Source organism: Labrus bergylta, chromosome 15, assembly GCF_963930695.1.
Source record: "Labrus bergylta chromosome 15, fLabBer1.1, whole genome shotgun sequence".
NCBI classification, from domain to species: Eukaryota; Metazoa; Chordata; class Actinopteri; order Labriformes; family Labridae; genus Labrus; species Labrus bergylta.
Genome location: NC_089209.1, coordinates 11,154,020 through 11,173,518, shown reverse-complemented (window position 1 = coordinate 11,173,518; position 19,499 = coordinate 11,154,020). Strand labels below are relative to the sequence as shown.

The following is a 19,499-nucleotide window of genomic DNA, read 5'->3' as shown; positions in this document are numbered from 1 at the left end:
GGCATAAACACATGCGCACAAGCTTTCTGATTCATTGCAATGAATCCATTGACTTAAGCTAAAATGCCGACATCAGTGCAGCAATGTAGGTTAACATTCGGTTTGGTGTCTTTATGTCATCTTTTGAGACAACTTTCAAAATGTAGGCATTTTTTTACAACCAGATGAACAGCAACCACCTTACTTTTCTGTGCTATCAATTAACGTGCATGAAACCTGAACCATGAAAACTTAACCAAGAGCAAAATTATTTTGTCTTACAAGAAAGACCCGCAGGCAGTCAGTGCCATTAATGGAAGTTAGTTTTTAAAATTCGAATCATCTGGAATATTAATTACATGTGACAGATAATGAGTTGTATTTGTTGAAATTAATAACACGACTCTTCAGATTTATGTCATTATTTACTCACGCTAGCAAGTCCAGACAGGAACTTATCCATGTCCAAATGATATTCACACATTCGACAGACCCTCTATTTTTCTCTTTTAAAAGACTCCTTGTGCGTAACTTCCAACATGTTCAATGTCACTTCTAAATTCATACAGTCTCTACCTGTTTATGGCCGCAATTCCTGACATTCCTAGCAGACCAAAGTTCAACTGACCAACCGGCATGTAAGGACTAGTAACCCTCACAGGTTGTCCTCAGTTCCACCCAAAGAAGCGTTTTATGTGCATGGACCAAGAGAGAAAAAAAAACACACAAATGTACAAGTTGTATATTTGTGTGTTAGTGTGTGAGTATTTCTACTGCAGGCTGATGAATAGATCGAGTTTAATGACAGGATTAACAGTGTAATGCAGAGAACTCTCCACTCTGAAGCAATGAATGAAAGCCCTATTTACATGGAAGAGAGACGAGTTTGTGTGTGCAACTGCAGAAGTCTGTTTGGCACAAAGCCGATGCCAAACTGGCTCTCAACCTTGTGTCTGTGGAAAGATCCGTTAAGATAAGATTACCGTCCCTCCGAAGGCCCCACAGTTAGACCAGCTAAAGTAAAACCGCATATGAAGCAAATCAGACTGAAGCTGTCCAAGTTTCCTTCAACGTTTTCCAATTTACTTCTTAGAAAGACCAAAAAAAAAAACTGTGAGTACTTAAAACACAGCAAACTAGCAAGGGAAGTACATTAGACAGCCACATACTAGCCCAGTGGGAGTTTGACACCAGTCTTTATCATCAAAGCTTGATACACCAGTGACCCCGGCAGCTCTAGTGTTGTGGCAACACAGAGACCCAGTGGCCTATAGGACAGAGCCGCGCTTGCTGCCAGCAGCACCAGCTCAGCCTGAGCCCGTTTCACTTCAAAGCTCTGAAGATCACAGACCCAGAAGTTCAAAAACATGAAACGTGATGCTGAGAACAAGCACAAAGAATCCCCGTACATACCCACTCTCTCACCTTTCAAATAGGTACCTTGGAGGTCTTTTTGCTATGGTGACACCTCTTTTCAAAATGTGTTAAAGCAGCAGGCATGCTTGTTAGGCTGGTCTCTTGTGGAAAGCTCACAGGTTTGATTCTGGCAGCCATCAGGTCCGTATTGATACTGAGCTCACAAACTGAAATGTCATGTTCCCACTTTAACTTTATGCAAAGTATTTACCACAGCTTAGATAGACTTGTGGTTTTTTAACCGCACCACAACTGCCCAATTATCACTCTATAAAATTTGTGATGGAAAAAGGGTAAACAGATGACTGCTGTTTTTTTTTTTTAAAGCCTGACAGCCATTAAACTAAATGAGCATTTATATGTTACAAACAACCAACTGAATCCTGAAGCATAGGTTTGAGAAAAAGTCATGTCTGTGTGTTGAGTGCAAAGCAGCTCTCATGTTCCCTTAGCTTAGCTTAGCATTTGTGAAGGGGAAACAACAAACCAAACAATGCTTTGCAACGCCTCCAAAGCACTTAACATGTGGAGTCTCATTTTACGTTTCAAACATAAAAAGCAAAAAACAGAAATGTCTTAGACAAAAATATGAGCTAGAACTTCTTCACTCAGCTTTAGAGGTTTAAGTTAACATATCTCGACCTTTACTCTTAGCCACGCTAGCTGTTTCTCTCCGCTTCCTGTTTATGCTAAGTTAGGCTTACCAGCTAGCAACTAACCGACTCACTAATGATTCCTCTCCTCTTATGAGAAAGCGCTAAAGTCTATCTTAAATAATTGTAGTTATAAATGATAATTCTTTAATCTATCTTTTGTTTACCAAATTCTGAGCCTATAAGAAGCCTTTATGCCAACAGCTCCGTTTTCTTTGCTGCTAGCTCACTTTGATTCGTATGACAGTGCAAATACTGATGAATTATTATTTTTTAATTGCCAATAAAAACAAGCAGACTAAAACAATTATCAATGCATGCTAAAAGAGGCTAATAAGGGAAAGAAAGGAACTGAAATGATTGGATGATTTTCTTTGTTACTTTTCTTTGTTTAATAGAGGCCCTCATAGCTGTCCTGCTTTCCTGTAGCATCATGCTCTTGTTGATGTGAGAATCAAATGTGCTGAATCGCAGCTTTCTCTCGTTTAATTTGGCTCCACTGCTGTGCCAAGGAAAACCCAAAAAGGGTTAGAGCATCCAAAAACTGAAGAGGCATGAAACCGTTTCCTCGGACAAGTTTGGAACTGATTCACTGCTTGTCCATGTGCGTGTGCATGTGAATGGTGCGTGTGTCCATTCAAATGTTTGCACTCCCAAGACTGACCTACTTTTTAATAATGACAGATCAGACAGGACGAAAACATGGAGAATGAAAATGCATAAACTTAACAGCCTTGATGTTTTAATCAGCAACACTGCTTTCAAGTTAGTTGCACAATGAGCAAAGGATTGTATTACATTTAACACCATGGCATTAATAGCTAACTGACTATTTTATCGGCTCTTTGACAAATCTGAAGTTTATTCTCCCTTATCTTTGAAGGTAATGTAACTTTATCTTCATTGTGTGTGCATGTTTCACACAAAATGCATTAAGCTTATCACACCGGCGATAACGCTAACCAAGCTAATAACCTAAAGGTCCTCACACCTGCTATTTCAACTAGATGTGGTGAAGAAGCAGAGTGTGCACACGTGCAACATGCACACACAGGCACACACACACACACACGCACATAAACATACAAGTAGAGCAAATACAAAGAAACCATGTGTTTCCGTTTGCAGGGAGATTCAAACATCACAGAGGCGAATTGCTCCATCTTGTATTTGCCCAAGCCCTCCTTCCCACCTTCCAAACGTCATGTTTTGGGCACACCCTGACCGTTTCCTGGGTGAACTGGCTCTACACGTGCACGCACACACACACACACACACACACACACACACACACACACACACACACACACACACACACACACACACACACACACACACACACACACACACACACACACACACACACACACACACACACACACACACACACACACACACACACACACACACACACACACACACACACACAACGAGCACAACCCCCTCCTCTACGCACACACTGACAGAGAGCAAAGATGGCCAAGCTTTAGTTACCTCCCGGCCACATTATGTTCAACCTGATCCTTGTAAATGATCTCTAATTATGGTCCTTAGCATGCAGGTTGGGACTGTTTCTCCTCTGTGTATGTGTGTGTGTGTGTGTGTGTGTGTGTGTGTTTGTGTATGTGTGTCACAGGTCCGTGCATGTGAGAGGATTAGTATAGTGTGTGAGAGCTGTGTTTCCTGCCAAACTAGAAAGTGACTGAACCAGCGAGTGCCTGAATAACCTGGCTTCAATATCTGGCTTTCATTTGACTTGAAAAAGACAAAAGGGAGCTGGGGCTCTTTTGCAGCCAAGTTTAATAATGTTGAACATCAGGCCTGTCTGGAAGGCAAACAGCGAGGAAGCAGACTGAGGCCTGGGCAGACAATGTACACAGAGAGAGTACAAAACACTGGCAAAACACTGAGTCACATGTGGTGTTTTTTTTTGTAACTTATGAAGCACAAATCTTGTTTTTCATTTTAAGACATGAAGCTACCTGTGTAGTTTGACTATTTTAGAATGGGTTCAAATTACAAAAAAAAAAAACACTACTAAATCAAGAAAGCAACTGATCCAGATTAAATCTACATTCTTCTCTTCACTTTTGATCATGTGTTGCATTTCCAGGACTAACGTAACAGGGATTTTTTATGTATTGCACCTTTCTAGGTTTATTGTCCTTTGCAATAAATGCTTCCCAACCGCCTCCAATTAACATTTATGGTCATAAAGATAAGACAATGTCTGCCACAAGTGAGACCTGATAACTCCTCCCCTCATTGATGAAGTCAACCTGAAGCCTCGCTACCTGTCCGGCCAAGTTTAATGACTCATACTACACTTAACCCGTCCACTTCAGTCGCACACTTTACGGCCACCTGAAGTGCTCTGGAGTGGTCAGCAAACAGCTGTGAGAACCCTCGTCTCTTTATGGCCAAATGACCCTCACATGAGTGTTTTTTCTAATAGACATGTGAACATCCTGTGTGGACATTTAAACCTAAGTGAACGATGCCGCCATATGCATATGTTGCATAGAGGACGGTAAAAAAAAAAAAAAAAGGTGTGTTGGTTCAAGTAAGACAGCCTACACATGGCTAGCAGGGATTATCCCTCAGCAACAAAACACAATGAAGGCAAGGAGGGAATCTCGTGGAGAAAAGAATCTAAATTTGGAAAATACGCACTTGGTTTGGCTAGCTCTGAAGGCTGACATTGGATTTGGCTGACTGAGTCGAGCAAGTTCAGGAGCAGTTTGGCGTAACGCATGATTACAGTGACCAGTATATGCTGAGGATTAGACCTCCAAAACCACAGACTGGAATGAAGTTCTTCTGTTGCAACATTGGATGTCTGTACTTGGGTTCATGATCCATACGCTCCTACATTTTAGGCTGCTGTGCGACACATACAATAACAACACTTACTGTACGTCATGCATGTTAACCCTCATGGCACCTTGGACTTGGAGGTTATAAATAATATATAATCCCAGGAACACTTTTTAAAAGTCTTTTATGAAATCAACTAAGAACAAAATGCAATTTAAAAAAACTGGACTACAAATGATTTGCAAAAGCCCCTATTGCAGCACATTTGTAGACTAAAATTATCATTCACTCAGATTGAAACCACCAACATCAGTGGATTTGTTTATTGGGGCAAAAAAATTGCAAAAATCTTTTATGTTTATCTTTGATTTCTGTCATGCAATTGCCCTCCTTCAATGACCAGCTGTCCTATTGGTGCTGAAACTGAAGACAGCTCTTTCTACACTGTTAAATGAGAAGCAATGACCAAAGGAGCTTTTTGCAATGAACAAATTCAGCCACACATTTTTTTGTTTCCACTTGTTCTTTCCCATTTCATTGCCCTTACATAAATTTAATCCCAACATTCCTGCCGTTTTCCTTCCCCCTTCCTGCCATTCTTCTCCTCCCTTTTCCTCTAATACATTCAGCCACAGCATATGTTTGACTGATCTTGGAGTAACTGTTTGCTGTGTGCATATGAACGCCGGGACATTCCTCTTAGCTCGGACCATCCTTCTCCAAGCATATACTTTACTATATAAAAATACACACTGACCCGCCTGTGTGTATCTATGGCTGCAGACCTCCGGGGCTTATATTTGCATTTGGTGCACATGTGTTCATAACACTCCCTATTCAAATGACTGGACCTCATCTGAGGGGAAATCACAGTGGGCGTTGTTTCTTAGTACTTGTAGAAGCTATGATTCCAACATTTTTAAATGACTGGAACACTCTCTCGGGATGCATTCTTTAGATTTTTGCATTCAAACATAACCCGACCTTTCCTAATATTTTTACTACAAAAGGATGTCCATCTTGAAAGAGGTTATGTTATTTTTCAGTATTTCCTTAATAAACATGCAAGCTTTTAAAACATGACTTGCATGTCAGGAAACACACAGAAGGACAATCCCTGCAATAATTTACATTATGGTAAAACTGAATCATCCCAATTTTACTCTCAAGAGCACAATTTGGTGTTAATTGGTAAATTGCTGGTCTCATGCAAGCAGGAGGGCATTTAATACACCACACCTACAGGTTCAAAGTTTAACTACATAGAGTAGCTTTTAAAAAGACAGCTCTAATTTTAACCAGATATGATCTATATTTAGGGGGGGGAAAGACTTCATCCCCTGTTGAGAGAACCAGACAGAATTGGACCACACATTTAGTGCAATTCATAAATCCTTTAATCAACCTTGTTTGTCCGTGTGTGTTCTGTTTATTCTGCACCAGGCCTACCAGATGGCAAAAGAGTTCAATGGCAGGCAGATAAATTGCTGACTCTGCAGTCCCAAGGAACCCATGTGCATTGAAAAGGTAACAGAATCCAGAGGGAGTTTGATGGAAACAATAACGAATTGTTTTTTATGCAAGCAAAGGTTTAAAGTGACAGCATTCAGCCTGACCGCTTTTGTCTTTCATTTGGCTGCATCTTGGTAAAACTTTAAGCCGCGGTTTATAAATGTAAAAGAAAGGGGAAACATGACGACAAGAGGACGTGCGTGTCAGTGGGAGAGTGAGAAATGAAGAGGAGATGACCCAAAGGATTGAAAGTAGGAAGAAGAGATGAGATGAAAGGCCAAAGGTCAAACACCACCCACTCCCTTCCTTTTTCTCTCTTTTCCATTCCTCCCCCCGCCCAGCTCTGCCTCATGTTGAATCCCGCCTTTAGTCGTTCTTTAACCATTCAAAACTGGACTTCTCTGTCAGAAATCTATAGGAAACAAAGCTTCTATCTTTTCCAGCATTATATACAAACTTCAGACAGTTTTAATCCGGTTTCGGCCCCGTTTCGTTCCGGCCTCACATCTTCCGCTCGAACTCTGTTTCTGATAGAGACGCAGGCTTGATCACAACTGACGCTGAGGACCTTAAAGTGTCACTCAGGATTTCACACCACAGACCAATGTGCGTGGAGGAGCAAGGGCAGAAGAAGAGAGAGGGCAGAGGTGGGAGAGAGATGGAGAGAGAGGCGCGGGATAGGATAGGATTGGAGTCAAGAGGCGGGGCTTAAACTGAGCAATTTAACATGGAAGCAACAGAGAAGCTGAGCAGGCCCACATTACAATGCAGATGTATGGGAGGATTGGATGGAGAACGAAAAGGAGATTAATAAGACAACTCAAGATAGCTTCAAACATCTGAACACATCACAACTGGTAAAGAGACAGAAGTTTAAAATTGATGTGCCACTTTATGGACTCCTGCGGCTTTCATTGCCTCGCAAAACACAGTAAATACACCAACAGCTGCAAAAGCTAAAAACCAACAAATGGCTTTTTTTTTTCCAGGTTTTTCCCTTACGACACCATTTACGGGCACATTCACACACATTGACACCTCCTTATTTTCAGATATGGCAAATTAAAGGCTTAAGTCTTGAGAAGCACACCTCTGTTTGTCACTGTGGACATCATAGAGGAATGTGCGTTGAGTTTTTTTTTTTTTTTTTGCTGACAGCACCGGTGTTTAGCCTCTGTGGGAAAGAAATGTCCAACAGCAAACTTACACCTCCCTATTTTCAGAAACACACACACACATACACTCTCACACCCACCCATGGGACACCCATGCGACCCCTCACTGCTCACACCCTTGGCCCTCCTCCTGAGTGTGACACACTAGCCTCATTCTCAGGATTTCAGCACTGAGGAAAACATCTCCACTGGACATTCCTGCATCCATTTCCTTAATATGTCATATTAGAAAAATGACTGATTTGTTTTCCCGATTGCTCCATTGGGAACTGCCCCCCTCTCTGCAAAGTGCACTCCCCTCCGCAGAGCTGCAGTTTTGTTGCACGTGAGCATGCTCAGGATGGGGGGCAGATGTCCCAGAGGACTCAGCCAGCTAGCAGGGTGGTGGGAGGAGGAGGAGGAGGACGGAGGAGGAGGAGGACGGAGGGGTCCATTGTCTCCAGCACCTCTAAACCAAAGACCTTGCTCTAAACAGTAATTACCCCCCCCCCCCCCTTCTCTCCTACCCTCTATCCCATTTGTGGCCACCCCCCAAACTGCTGCCCCGAAGGCTCTAATTTGGGTCACAGGCCGCAGAATGGCATCTTAACACCCGGTCAAACCTAACGCCAGCAAGAGGAGACTGGCACATATGCTGGACTGACGAGACATGAGGTATATAAAGAAAAAGAAAAGAAAGAAGAGTAGAGTAAGAAGTCTTTTTTTAAAGTCCCGGGGCAGATAAACACAAACACATACTTAAATACCACATGTTTTTTTCTTTAAGTTTCCTGCAGTGCCTACATCATTTGTATTATTAATTCATTAAAGTTGAACCTCTATCCAGCGGGAACCTGAAAGAATAGCGATACGTTGTGTACACATCTTCTCAGCATCATTAGGACTTTAACCCCAAATGTCTGCGAGAAAGCAAACACACTCCATTCAACACCAGGGCTGAGAAAACAACCAGAGGACGCTGTTCATACAAGCATGCTGCTGAGGGACGGACACTGCTGGGACACTTCACACAGCGCTGTCAGCTGAGGGGAAAATATCACACACAGAGCTCACAAAAGAGCCGCTAAGACAAACAGCCAAAACCATCAAAACCTTGTAAAGAGAGGTTGTATTTAAAGGTTGCTGTTTGAAGTTTGACCACTTGAAAACAGCCTCATTTTATCTTTTTTTTTTTTCCTGTGTCATTATAATGTTTCAAACTACTATTCATCACATTAAGACAACTCAAATCAGGAATGTATTCTACATGAAGTGGATGTAAGCCTCTTTGATGGGGCTTCCAGACATGTTTGACAGAGAAATCTAATCTCGCCACATCAAGAAATCACTTTTCATCTCAAAAAGTCGAGAATTCAAACAAGTTCAGAAGACAAGAAACAAAAAAAGGATGAATTGAAGAACGTATGCTTACCAGTAGGCATTGTGGCTTGGCTTTTACTCCACAATTTCAGTGAATGAAGCAGAGTTTTGGAAAAAATTGAGGTGAAACTTCAAAGAAACGCAGGGTTTCCTCAGCAGGTCACATCTCCAAAAAGATTCCAAACAGTACTCCCAGCAAAGCCTATAAGAAATTCCTTCAGATTTCCCAAATACTCCCGGTCATTGTGATTCCTTTCTGCATGCAGTCCGCTCCTCCAAAACATACACAGGAGCACACACACTCCAAGGCTTTGTTTTCCTCTACATACACACACACAAAAACACACTTCTCTGCCTGATGTTCTGTCTTCTTCCTCACACTTTACTTTGCTGAGGATCTCCTCTTCTTCTCCTCCTCCTGAATGCCTCTCTCCCTCCCTCTCTTTTGCTGCAACACATCCACAGCCTGCATGTGTGCGTCTAAAAGTGTTCATGTGTGTATTTGCATGTGTGTGTGTGTCAGAGTGAATGGCCTCTGCTCCCTCCCTGCTGGGTTTTCCCCTCCCCCTGACTCCTCCTCTCTCTCTCTCTCTCTCTCTCTCTCTCTCTCTGTCTGTCTGTCTGTCTCTCCCGCAGCAAATTACAAGGAGCTGGGAGTTCCACATTCAGAACCTCCTCTGCTTTTTCCTCTCTTTTATCTTTTCTCCACTTTTTCATCTTTCCCTCCTCTTCTCTGGTCCCCTAATCAAACTTTTAGCTTGGTTCTGTAACGCAGGGCCGGCACGTCACCTTTTGTGTGTGTGTGTGCGTCTGCTGCTCGCTCAGCAGGCAGCTGAACTGCTGGTGTTGGTGCACAGACTCCAGAGATCACACACACAGACACTTTACAAGGACGGTGGTGGTGTGTGGTTGTGTGTGTGTGTGTGTGTGTGTGTGTGTGTGTGTGTGTGTGTGTGTGTGTGTGTGTGTGTGTGTGTGTGTGTGTGTGTGTGTGTGTGTGTGTGTGTGTGTGTGTGTGTGTGTGTGTGTGTGTGTGTGTGTGTGTGTGTTGGTCGGTCGCGGCTGATCAATAGGCCGGGAGCCAGCTCAAACAAAAGCTCCTCGTCCACTGCGAGACACTGCAGCGCTCATTGTGTCCCAGATCAGAGTGAGAGAGGGAGGCCGGGCAGAATGAGCGCACAGAATGTCAGAAGTGGGATTCAAGATGTAAATGAGCAGCAGGGGAAACTGACACAGACAGCAGTGTCTCAGAGTGCAGTTCATCAAGTCTTTGGCCTGTGATCCTTTGCAGATCCTCCAAAAGGACAGTTATCATTATTACTTTACAGCACTCAGCGACCTGAGCGAACAAACATCCTTATTTTTTTATCACCGCAATAGTTCAACTTTTGGACTGTGCTCAAACCAATCTATACCAAGAAGGGACGGAGCTTATTACCTTTGACAACAAGAAGAAGAAAGTATTCCTTTTCCTCGAACGGCTAACCTTACGCACAAGACTATTTTTTGAAGGGTTCAATCGGTTTGATTTACAGAGCTGCTGCCAGGACATGATATGATTCATTTCCACTTTGTTTAAAGTTTTCTTTGTAAAATGTCCTTGAATAAAAGCAAATATCAGGTATAGAGAGCAACTGTAAACAGACTCAGCACTGACAGAGTAAAAAAAGGCCCTCACTCTCTATATCCCTTACTTTTGAAGACCACCTGTTACAACATCTTACATCTTTCATTCATGAAAACATGCCAAACCTCTTAGTCTACAGTGCCCTTTCTTCTAATCAAGCTGAGTTTACTTGTTTGATTGACATCACCAGGGTTTTTTTGTTGTCAGCTTGAGAGACCAACATTTTTTAACAAAAAGGCCTGCCTGGTAAAATGAAGGTTTGGGGCAATGAGACGCGTCTTTAATTAAGCCCCCCTCCCCCTTTGGAATTGCTGTCTCCATTTGTGAGCGGTTTAGGTGCTTTACTTATAAAAATCAGGACTTCTTGTCCTTTGCAGCGTTTTACTGTGACACATTTTTTATTTTCAAATATCTTGTTTGTTCCCAAACTTCTCCAACTTGTTTGTGTAACCTTTGATGAGCTTATGATCATTGAGTAAAGCAAATATATATTTCTTTGTACATTGAAACCAATGTAAAACCGGCATCAAATTCCTTTCTGTGAACACACCCACGGGCGATGAAGCCGACTGATTCTGATAATGTCACTTTTTTGTTCTCCATTTTTTAAAGAAACAGCCTTAACAGAGTTTTGTTATTTTTTAACAAAACAAAAAAACGAGAAACGCGATCAAAGATGTACAACAATATCTTTCAAATGTTGGAGGTATCAGATACAATCCAATAGGTACTGAGCTTTCTGTTTGGTTCAAATACAAATTTGATACCACGCCCTATCTACTTATGACCCCTTTTAACAAGCTGCACATGGCTTCAGGTTGGGACCAGTTCAACCAAGAAGTACATTTCTTTCCCCTTTTCAAGGGAATTTATTAAATCAAAACACCTATACGGAAGATTAAAATCAAATCAGGAAAGTTTGGTAAAATAAACCAACCTGTTCTAGCAGATATAAGAGTCCTTTGATTCAATTTGTTACCCCGTTATTGTCAGTCCCAGGGGGGCAATATTTGAATTGCCCCCCTGGGACAAATAAAGTTTTTTTGAATTGAATTGAGTATCCACAGGTCAGGAACCACAGCTCTAAGGTGCACAGTGTATAATGTCAGACATCACTTATAGTTAAGGACATGTCGGGCCATGTGTTCCATACGGAGGACACACACGAGACAATGGACCCTCAGTCTCGCACACTAAAGCCAATGTGTCGACTATTTGTTGTGGCTCTTTAAAGACAGCGACTGGTCCCAGCAGCATGGGGTCCTGCTTACACCACCCCCTTCTCCTCACCAATACAATAATAAAGAACCCCTGGACTATCCTCCCTCTTTCTCTCACACACGCTATTACGAACAAGACCCCAAGAAGCACGACCCTTCTCTCTAATGGTCTGGGGGTCCGTTGACCCACGAAGCCCCTGAACCTCTGCTCCCAATCCACGCACTGTCCATGTGCCCCCCCCCCCCCCCGCCGCCACCTCCATCTCTCAAAAACACACATGGGCCGTCCATAATGAGCACCTCTGGCTCAGCAAACACACAGAGAGCGTCTCAGCTCCTCAGTTCAGTCAAGCATGACCTGTTGATGACAGAAAGCTACAGCAGCAGTCCAGCTTATCTGATGCCCCCTGTGCACTCCAAAACACAGCCTGCAGGATGACAACCACAGGAACAATATTTGTCTTCTTTTGTACTGGATATAATAATTGTTATGTGAACTGACAGGGGAGATGATTAGGCTGAAGACAGTGATACAATTAAAAATAAGTTTCATGATTTGGCTGCAGATTTTACCCAAAAGAAAACTTGCAACAGCAGATTCTCGTGATGTATTTGACACAAGAAGGACTTATTAATGATGATTGACGATAGTTTAGTCTATAAAATATCAGGGAGTCTTAATAATGACTGCAATAAGACCTGGGCCTAAGCTCATGTCTTCTTTGGTTCTGGGCTAGAAGTAAAAAAAAACAAAAAAAACAATGCGTATTTTGTGATGTACACTTATTCAGTTTCTTTTCTTTCAGAGACAGGAGGTGGATAGCAAAGCACCAGGAGTGGAAACAGGATGGAAAATGGTAGCTAACCTGTTCATGTCAAGAGGTAAAAAGTAAGTCCAACAGGACCTCTGGAGCTCACGTAGTGATTATATCTTACTTTGGTTTTGGCTTTACATGACATTATCATTATGCACAAAAATTCTTTTTTTTGCATAAAATTTCTTTACAAACTGATAAAACTGAAAACCAAAACTGACAACTTCATCAGTGGTACTTTTGGCTCAGAGAAGCTACTAAACATTCGGTAAGACAGTGAGCAAGTAACTCTATGCAAGATAACTTTAAAAAAAAAAAAAAAAAAAAAGGGAATGCAGGAGGTCAGGTTAGCTCTAAGAAGTGTTTTTTTTTTAGTTGACATACGCAGGAAATCAAAAAAGATGATCATGGGATAGGGGGAAAAGATGAGCTGTTAGTTGCTTCATACGTATACTTATGAAAGAAAGAAAAGCGAAGACAATAATTACAATGTATTAGCGTAGCATTCAAAAAGTGAACTTCACTGACCTTTGCCATTTCTGGAAACGTCGTTATACAAGTCAAAACTCGATAACTCTTGAACTTTTCTAAATTTCCACTTGAGAGGTTTTACACACCAGACGGGGGGGAAATTCTGGTTATTTTTTTTCTCATGAACACAGATTGTTTAGGTCTCTTGTTGTGGGTTAAATGAGGTATTTATCAATAGCAACTGTCCTATGAACAGTAGATAACAGTCAGCATGGTTTCTGTTAGGAGAAGCCAGCTGAAGTTTCTATACAGAAGCTAAGCTATGTACTGCTACATGTAAAACAACATATTAGTTTGAGTGTACGCTGTGTTTGTGGACATTTTCTTCCCTTCACCTTTACAGCCTTTTGCTTTGGGCATATAGGACCAAATGTTTTTCAGGACTTGATCCATATCTAGCGACCTAAAATAAAAATATCTAATCGAATTAGACAACTTGTGTTAAAATGTGTCTCTTGCAATTTCCCAGATTCTTGTGTATCCAACCCTCCACACTGAATTACTTCCTCAGTACCACAGCCCTCATTCGACTCTGCTCCCATGTCACTTCCCCTTCTAATGCCCCCCACATACACACGCACGCACACACACACACACACACACACTCAGAGAGCAGATTTCCCAACAGACCCTCACCCTTTTCACAGCTCACAACAAGCTCTGACAAGGCAGTAACACTTTAGGACTCTACACACAGACAAACACTCTTTTTTTGTTTTTGCACCCACAGTCACTCAGAAGTGATGGTTTGAGAGTTTGTGGGGGCCATAGTGCTGTGGTGGTCACTATGACGACTGGGAGGCATTCATCTCCAAGGCATTTGGAAAGACGCTGAGAGAGAGCGGAAGGGAGAAGAAGAAAGAGATGAAAATGCTTATTGTCAATAAAGCACTCCACTCCTCATAACACACGGACGGTGCAAACAAGGAATCAGGGCAAAGAGTTCATAGAAACTCTATTCAACTTTTACTGGGGCACCAATGCACACACACCATCACTTGTTTTCATGCAGCATTGTAAATACTGACTTAAAAGACCACAGCCTCTTGAAAAGGTTTAAGTGTGTGTGTGTGTGTGTGTGTGTGTGTGTGCAATCAGAAATTAAAACAGTCCTGAACCACTCGAACACGTCCTGCAGGAGAGGTGGAGAACTTACTTTATGGTTGTTATTGCAGCAGGCATTGTGTGTTTTTGCAACTGTGTGTGTGTGTGTGTGTGTGTGTGTGTGTCCGACAGCCTGACAGCCCCTTCATTTTTTCAGAGGGAAATACACTCAGACTGAGAGGGACTGTGACTAATGACAAGAGGGTTTTGTGAGTGGTGGGGGTGTGATTCATATACAGTTTCCCCCTCCCTCTGTGACTCTATCTGTCTCTGTCGCTGCTGAGATGGATCATCTGCAGACACACTCTCTTTCTGTGTCTCTCGCGCACAGATTCTTCAAGTGTCACAGACCTTTAAGCTTTTTGTTCTTGCCGACTGAGCTCTTAATCAACCACACACACACACGCACACACACACACACACACACACACACACACACACACACACACACACACACACACACACACACACACACACACACACACACACACACACACACACACACACACACACACACACACACACACACACACACACACACACACACACACACACACACACACACACACACACACACACACACACACACACACACACACACACACACACACACACACACACACCCTTAAAAGGGTCCTTGGTTCTCAAGGATGTTCAAAAAGTGTGCTGCATCCTACTGCAGCTGTCACCAATATACCAGTAAACAAATACTGAGACATGCTTTCATGACCTCAAGGGTAGCCGCCACCATCCTCAGCTACCACATGTGATGCAGAAGTGTAACGACATGGTGCTTCTTTTGTTTTCTAATGTACTGCCAGCTAAATAACAGCACTTGTTAACAACCAAACTGGGGCGTGGTCATTTTGGCGACAGGAACAGGATGTTTGGCCTGCCTCATTTATCTCCAAGTCCACAACAACATCACCTGTTCTTCTTTTTTTTTGCTCCTGTCATAACAGTTAAAGCTCCAAGAAGGCTTTGCTTGAATATCATTACAATTTGTAGGCTCTTGATTGGAGGCTTAAGCGGTTTTCACATATGCACACCTGAAAATTAAAAACAATGTTCAGAAGGACTGCCCCTCAAATCTTGGTTTTCGCCAAGATTTGAACCTCCATGTAACTTTCCTCGTCAGACGGGGGAAGGGGTCTCAGAAGGCAAGATATGCCGTAAACAGAACAACACAGAATTAGCAGACAAAGCAACAGAGTCTGCTATACAACGCTAAGTGTGAATTTTTGTCTTGATATTAATGCTACCTGTAGTTCAACACAATCACGCTATCAACTAAAGAGCAGAGAAAAACACATGGCAAACAGAAAAGAAGAAAAGCAGCGGGAAATATTCAGGAAAATTCACCACGAGCAAGTGGGACAGTAAGGTGTCGTTTATATCTTGAGACCAGCGCACAACCTTAGACTGTATGAAGGCAACTGATGCGAAGGTAGATAGCTAGCTAGCTAAGTGGGGATGAAGTTCCCTTTCTTTGTCCTGCCTGTTGAGATACTTGGTGAGTATTTATCAAATGATGTATGGGGAAAGATTGGTTATCTTGTTGGATTTCCTTGTAGGACTGAACACACAGGCATGAGAAACTGAGAAAATGAGGTGGTTCTGATATGTACTGCTACATGTAAAACAACATATTAGTTTGAGTGTACGCTGTGTTTGTGGACATTTTCTTCCCTTCACCTTTACAGCCTTTTGCTTTGGGCATATAGGACCAAATGTTTGGTTGAGGCGGTTCTGATATGTCATTGCAGGAAAAGCACTAAACAATGATATCAATGATGACTAATTCCTTTTAGCAGATGATGTTTTGCTATTCTGGTATGGTAGATGCTGACTCACTGTGACTCTATCATGGCTAACTGGGACACAGGCATATAGGACCATATTTAATGTCCCCATGAAACAGTGAAGAGCTATTTGATTCCACATATTTACTTATAATCCTGTACAATGACTGGTGATGGGTATTGATTGGAGTTTGCTGCAGCAAATAGCGCAGGAGTGATTAGCATCCCAAACCTGCCACTCCACCTCACGTCAACGTCAACCAAAACACAGCAGCAACTTTACTGGTTGCTTGTCTAATAAACGTAATGTGTTTTTCTTCATCTTAACTCTTTTCTTATCATATAGAGATGAAAATTTTTTCCATGATGGTGGCTTATCTCGAAAGAATGGAAGCTACAGAAGAAAAATCAGGGACGAGGACAGGAATACAAAAAGGATAGCAAGCCTGGGATGCTAAACCTGCTAGCTAGCTAGCTAGTCCTGTACTCCAGACAGTTAATGTCAGAAGTTATACTCATCAGGGAAGGACATATGAATGAAGGAAAGTGTTTTTATGAAAGCAAAAAAAAGCAGCTATATTTAGTTGTTAACACCTTTGAGTTCATGATGAGTCATCAACATTTTCTTTTTAGGCACAAGCATAAATAAAAAAATAAATGTGTAACAACAATAAAATCTTCTCTGATTGAATAGACAGATTGTTAATATCATTTACATCTGTGCTTTTCCTACTACACATACTAAATGAAAATCAAGTTAGCTGATTTTGAACCATGAACAACACGTCGGGGAGTTTCCAGGGGTCTGTTTCTCTCTTTGTAGGGGCACACAAATCGTAAGAAAGTGTTTTTTGTTGTCCACTTGCTGATAAAATCAAGTTAGAAGCTTTTAATAGTCTTTGGGTAGAAGCTAATTACATCTGTGTGTCTGCAATACTGATTTATTAGATAATATTCTTAATGGTTTTCCCATTCCCAGATTTATGAGTTTTCCAGTTCTCGGACAGGTTTCCCTTGAGCCGCAGCAGTCTGCTCGCAGTGCCAGGACAAGTCCAGGAATTTCTGCCTTCTGCCGGCCAGAAAACATTTGACTAAAGCACCGGTTTCAGCTTATATAAGAGTAGGATTCCCTCGAAAATTGGCTGGAGGAGCCCAAGGAATAGCATCCAGGAAAACGAGGAGCGTCTTCACCATTCCAGCAGACTAAACAACAGCGACACCGAAATAACTACAGCTGCTACGTCAACAACAATAAGGTCAACAGCCGCAGCTAATGATAGAGCAGGGTGGCAACATGGCCAGAGCAGAACCCCGGAGAAGAATTTACGATAGGAGATAATGTTAGTATTCAACTATGCAGTGAGTTAGTATCCACATGAACAGAAGAAGACAAGGAGCCAATCATCAGGAGGAAGAGAGAGGGGGCGAAGGAGCTGAAAAACAGGTGGTTTTCAGAAATAATAGCTTTCAGATCCTTAAGAGAATTTATTTTGGCAGAGACTGTAGATAGATCTTTCTTTTTCTTAAAAAAAAAAAAAAAATTAAGTAATGCTTCACACAAAGTCATATTTTGAACCGTGTCAGCACAGAAGCTCTGAAATCAGTATCAGAATGAAAACAACACAACCACACTATATTCCTTTATGGTCATTGATTGTGTGTTTCTGTATGTGTACGCAGAGTTTTTGAATGTTTAGAGGGTATGTGAGCATGTGTGGCGGACACAAGGAGGAAGCTGTGTTTGGCCTCAGATTAAAAATGCAGGACGGGGGTCTCGCTCCAGGAAAGGAGACCAGCAGAGCCAAGGGACTTTTCCCACATTAGGGATACACATGACACGTACCAAAAATCATAGCCAGTGCGGCTAGAGAATTTACAATGCTGCAAGAATACGTCATCAATGGATAATACTGATGTGCTGTATAGTCTTATAGTGCCAGAGACTTAAAATATGTATGTGATTTATTTTAAAGAAGTGTTTTTCGGAGGGCCTGAATACTACACAATAGACAGACATCAGTTAAAATATATCAGTACTGTGCAACCATCCTATAAAAGGTGTACTAAGGGGACCAGACATACAGTATATAAAGTCTTGCCTAACATACATCCAAAACAGGAATGTTAAATCAGAGTAAAGTCAGTGCTGTGTCCTTAAGAAGTCAGGTAACCGAGGATCAAGAGATAAAAAGAGTCAAGCAAAAAAAACCTTAAAGAAGCAAAGTAGCACATGACACCTAATGAGTCCATCCCAGTTTGTCCGCGAGTCTGCGTCCCCTTAGAAGCTGGGTGCTCCAGTTAAAGCTCCCAGAATGAGGACACACCACAAAGGAGAACACACAGATATGTGAGCACACACGCACGCAAACCCACACACACACACACACTTCAAATAACTTTGAAATAACTCGATTTCTGTTGTTTACAAATTTCTTGTGACCAAGGAGGGCATTCAAAATGAAAACTTCACTAATCGAGGTTGACAAAGTCCCTTAAAATTAGGGGAGAAAATGACATAACACTCACTCCAATCAACGCTGTGTTGATCATCCTCTCAGAAACACAGAGGTGAAAGAATTATTATCATTGTTGTATCCAGCAATGACTGCAAACCATGACCCCCGAACTGGCAGTCATGGTTACTAATTAGACATGTGGTCAAATATGCCCTTAGAGTCACACTTGGGACAGAGTGATTGGAGGTCAGGTTGGGTTTGGAGGGAATCGAGCTCTGCAATTATATGATTTAATAAAAGCTTTTAAAAAGGAAAATAACTTGGCACAGAGAGCAGAGCCATTTACAGCAAATTAAACCACATCAATTTGAGGCCACCGTCAGTGTCCCGGCCACCCAAAAACAACAACAACCGGCCACTCACCTCACAGAGACAATTCCCACTATTAGCCTTTTCGCAGCCGCTTGTATCCCAGAATCCTGTCACAGGTTAGATCCATGTCCAACACTCAAAAGGTGTCATGTACAGTTGAAGAAACGTTAAGTGAAAAGAGGTATGTTTGGCTCGTGTCAAGACGGCCCGGTCCGCGGTCCACCCCTCTATGAGGTCAGTTCAGAGAGAAAAAGAGAGGATAGAGAGAGAGAGAGAGAGAGAGAGAGAGAGGGAGAGGGAGAGGAGGGGACCAGATGGAAGCAACTGAACTGGAGCCCACTGGTAAGGAGGGGGGGGGGGGGGGGTGAGGAGCTTGCACATCCACTTCCTGACCAATTACTGCTGCGAGTCCAGCCTCTCTCCGTCTATCCAAACTGGGACCTCTCTCCCTCACTCCCTCTCCCTCTCTCTGTCTCTCTTTCACTCTCGAGCTCGGCAGTGGGAAATCGCCTCCAAGATCTGGAGGGCAGCCAGCGCTGCAGGCGGCACAAGTGTCAGGAATTTCACAGGATCAAAAGCAAGTAAAAGCTGTCACCTAATCTGTGACAGGAGACTGAGGAGAAGACAGTGATGAAGAAGCAATGTGAGGTAATAGTGATTG

General features: G+C 42.4%; 1 protein-coding gene across 2 annotated transcripts in view; it reads right to left on the bottom strand.

Annotated features, from left to right (window-relative positions):
- LOC109983252 (pleckstrin homology domain-containing family G member 1) overlaps window positions 1-19,084 on the bottom strand; it is a 42,567-nt gene extending 23,483 nt beyond the window's left edge. The window contains exon 1 of one of the 2 annotated variants that reach the window (XM_065963752.1): window positions 18,890-19,084. Coding sequence is in view for 1 of the 2 variants with exons in the window: in XM_065963751.1 (XP_065819823.1) it covers window positions 8,964-8,973 (10 nt within the window). In the remaining variant the exon portion in view is untranslated. Of the gene's footprint in view, window positions 1-8,963; window positions 9,482-18,889 lie in introns of those variants that run through there. The other variant, XM_065963751.1, reaches the window with a different exon arrangement.
- Between the last annotated feature and the right edge of the window lie 415 nt (window positions 19,085-19,499).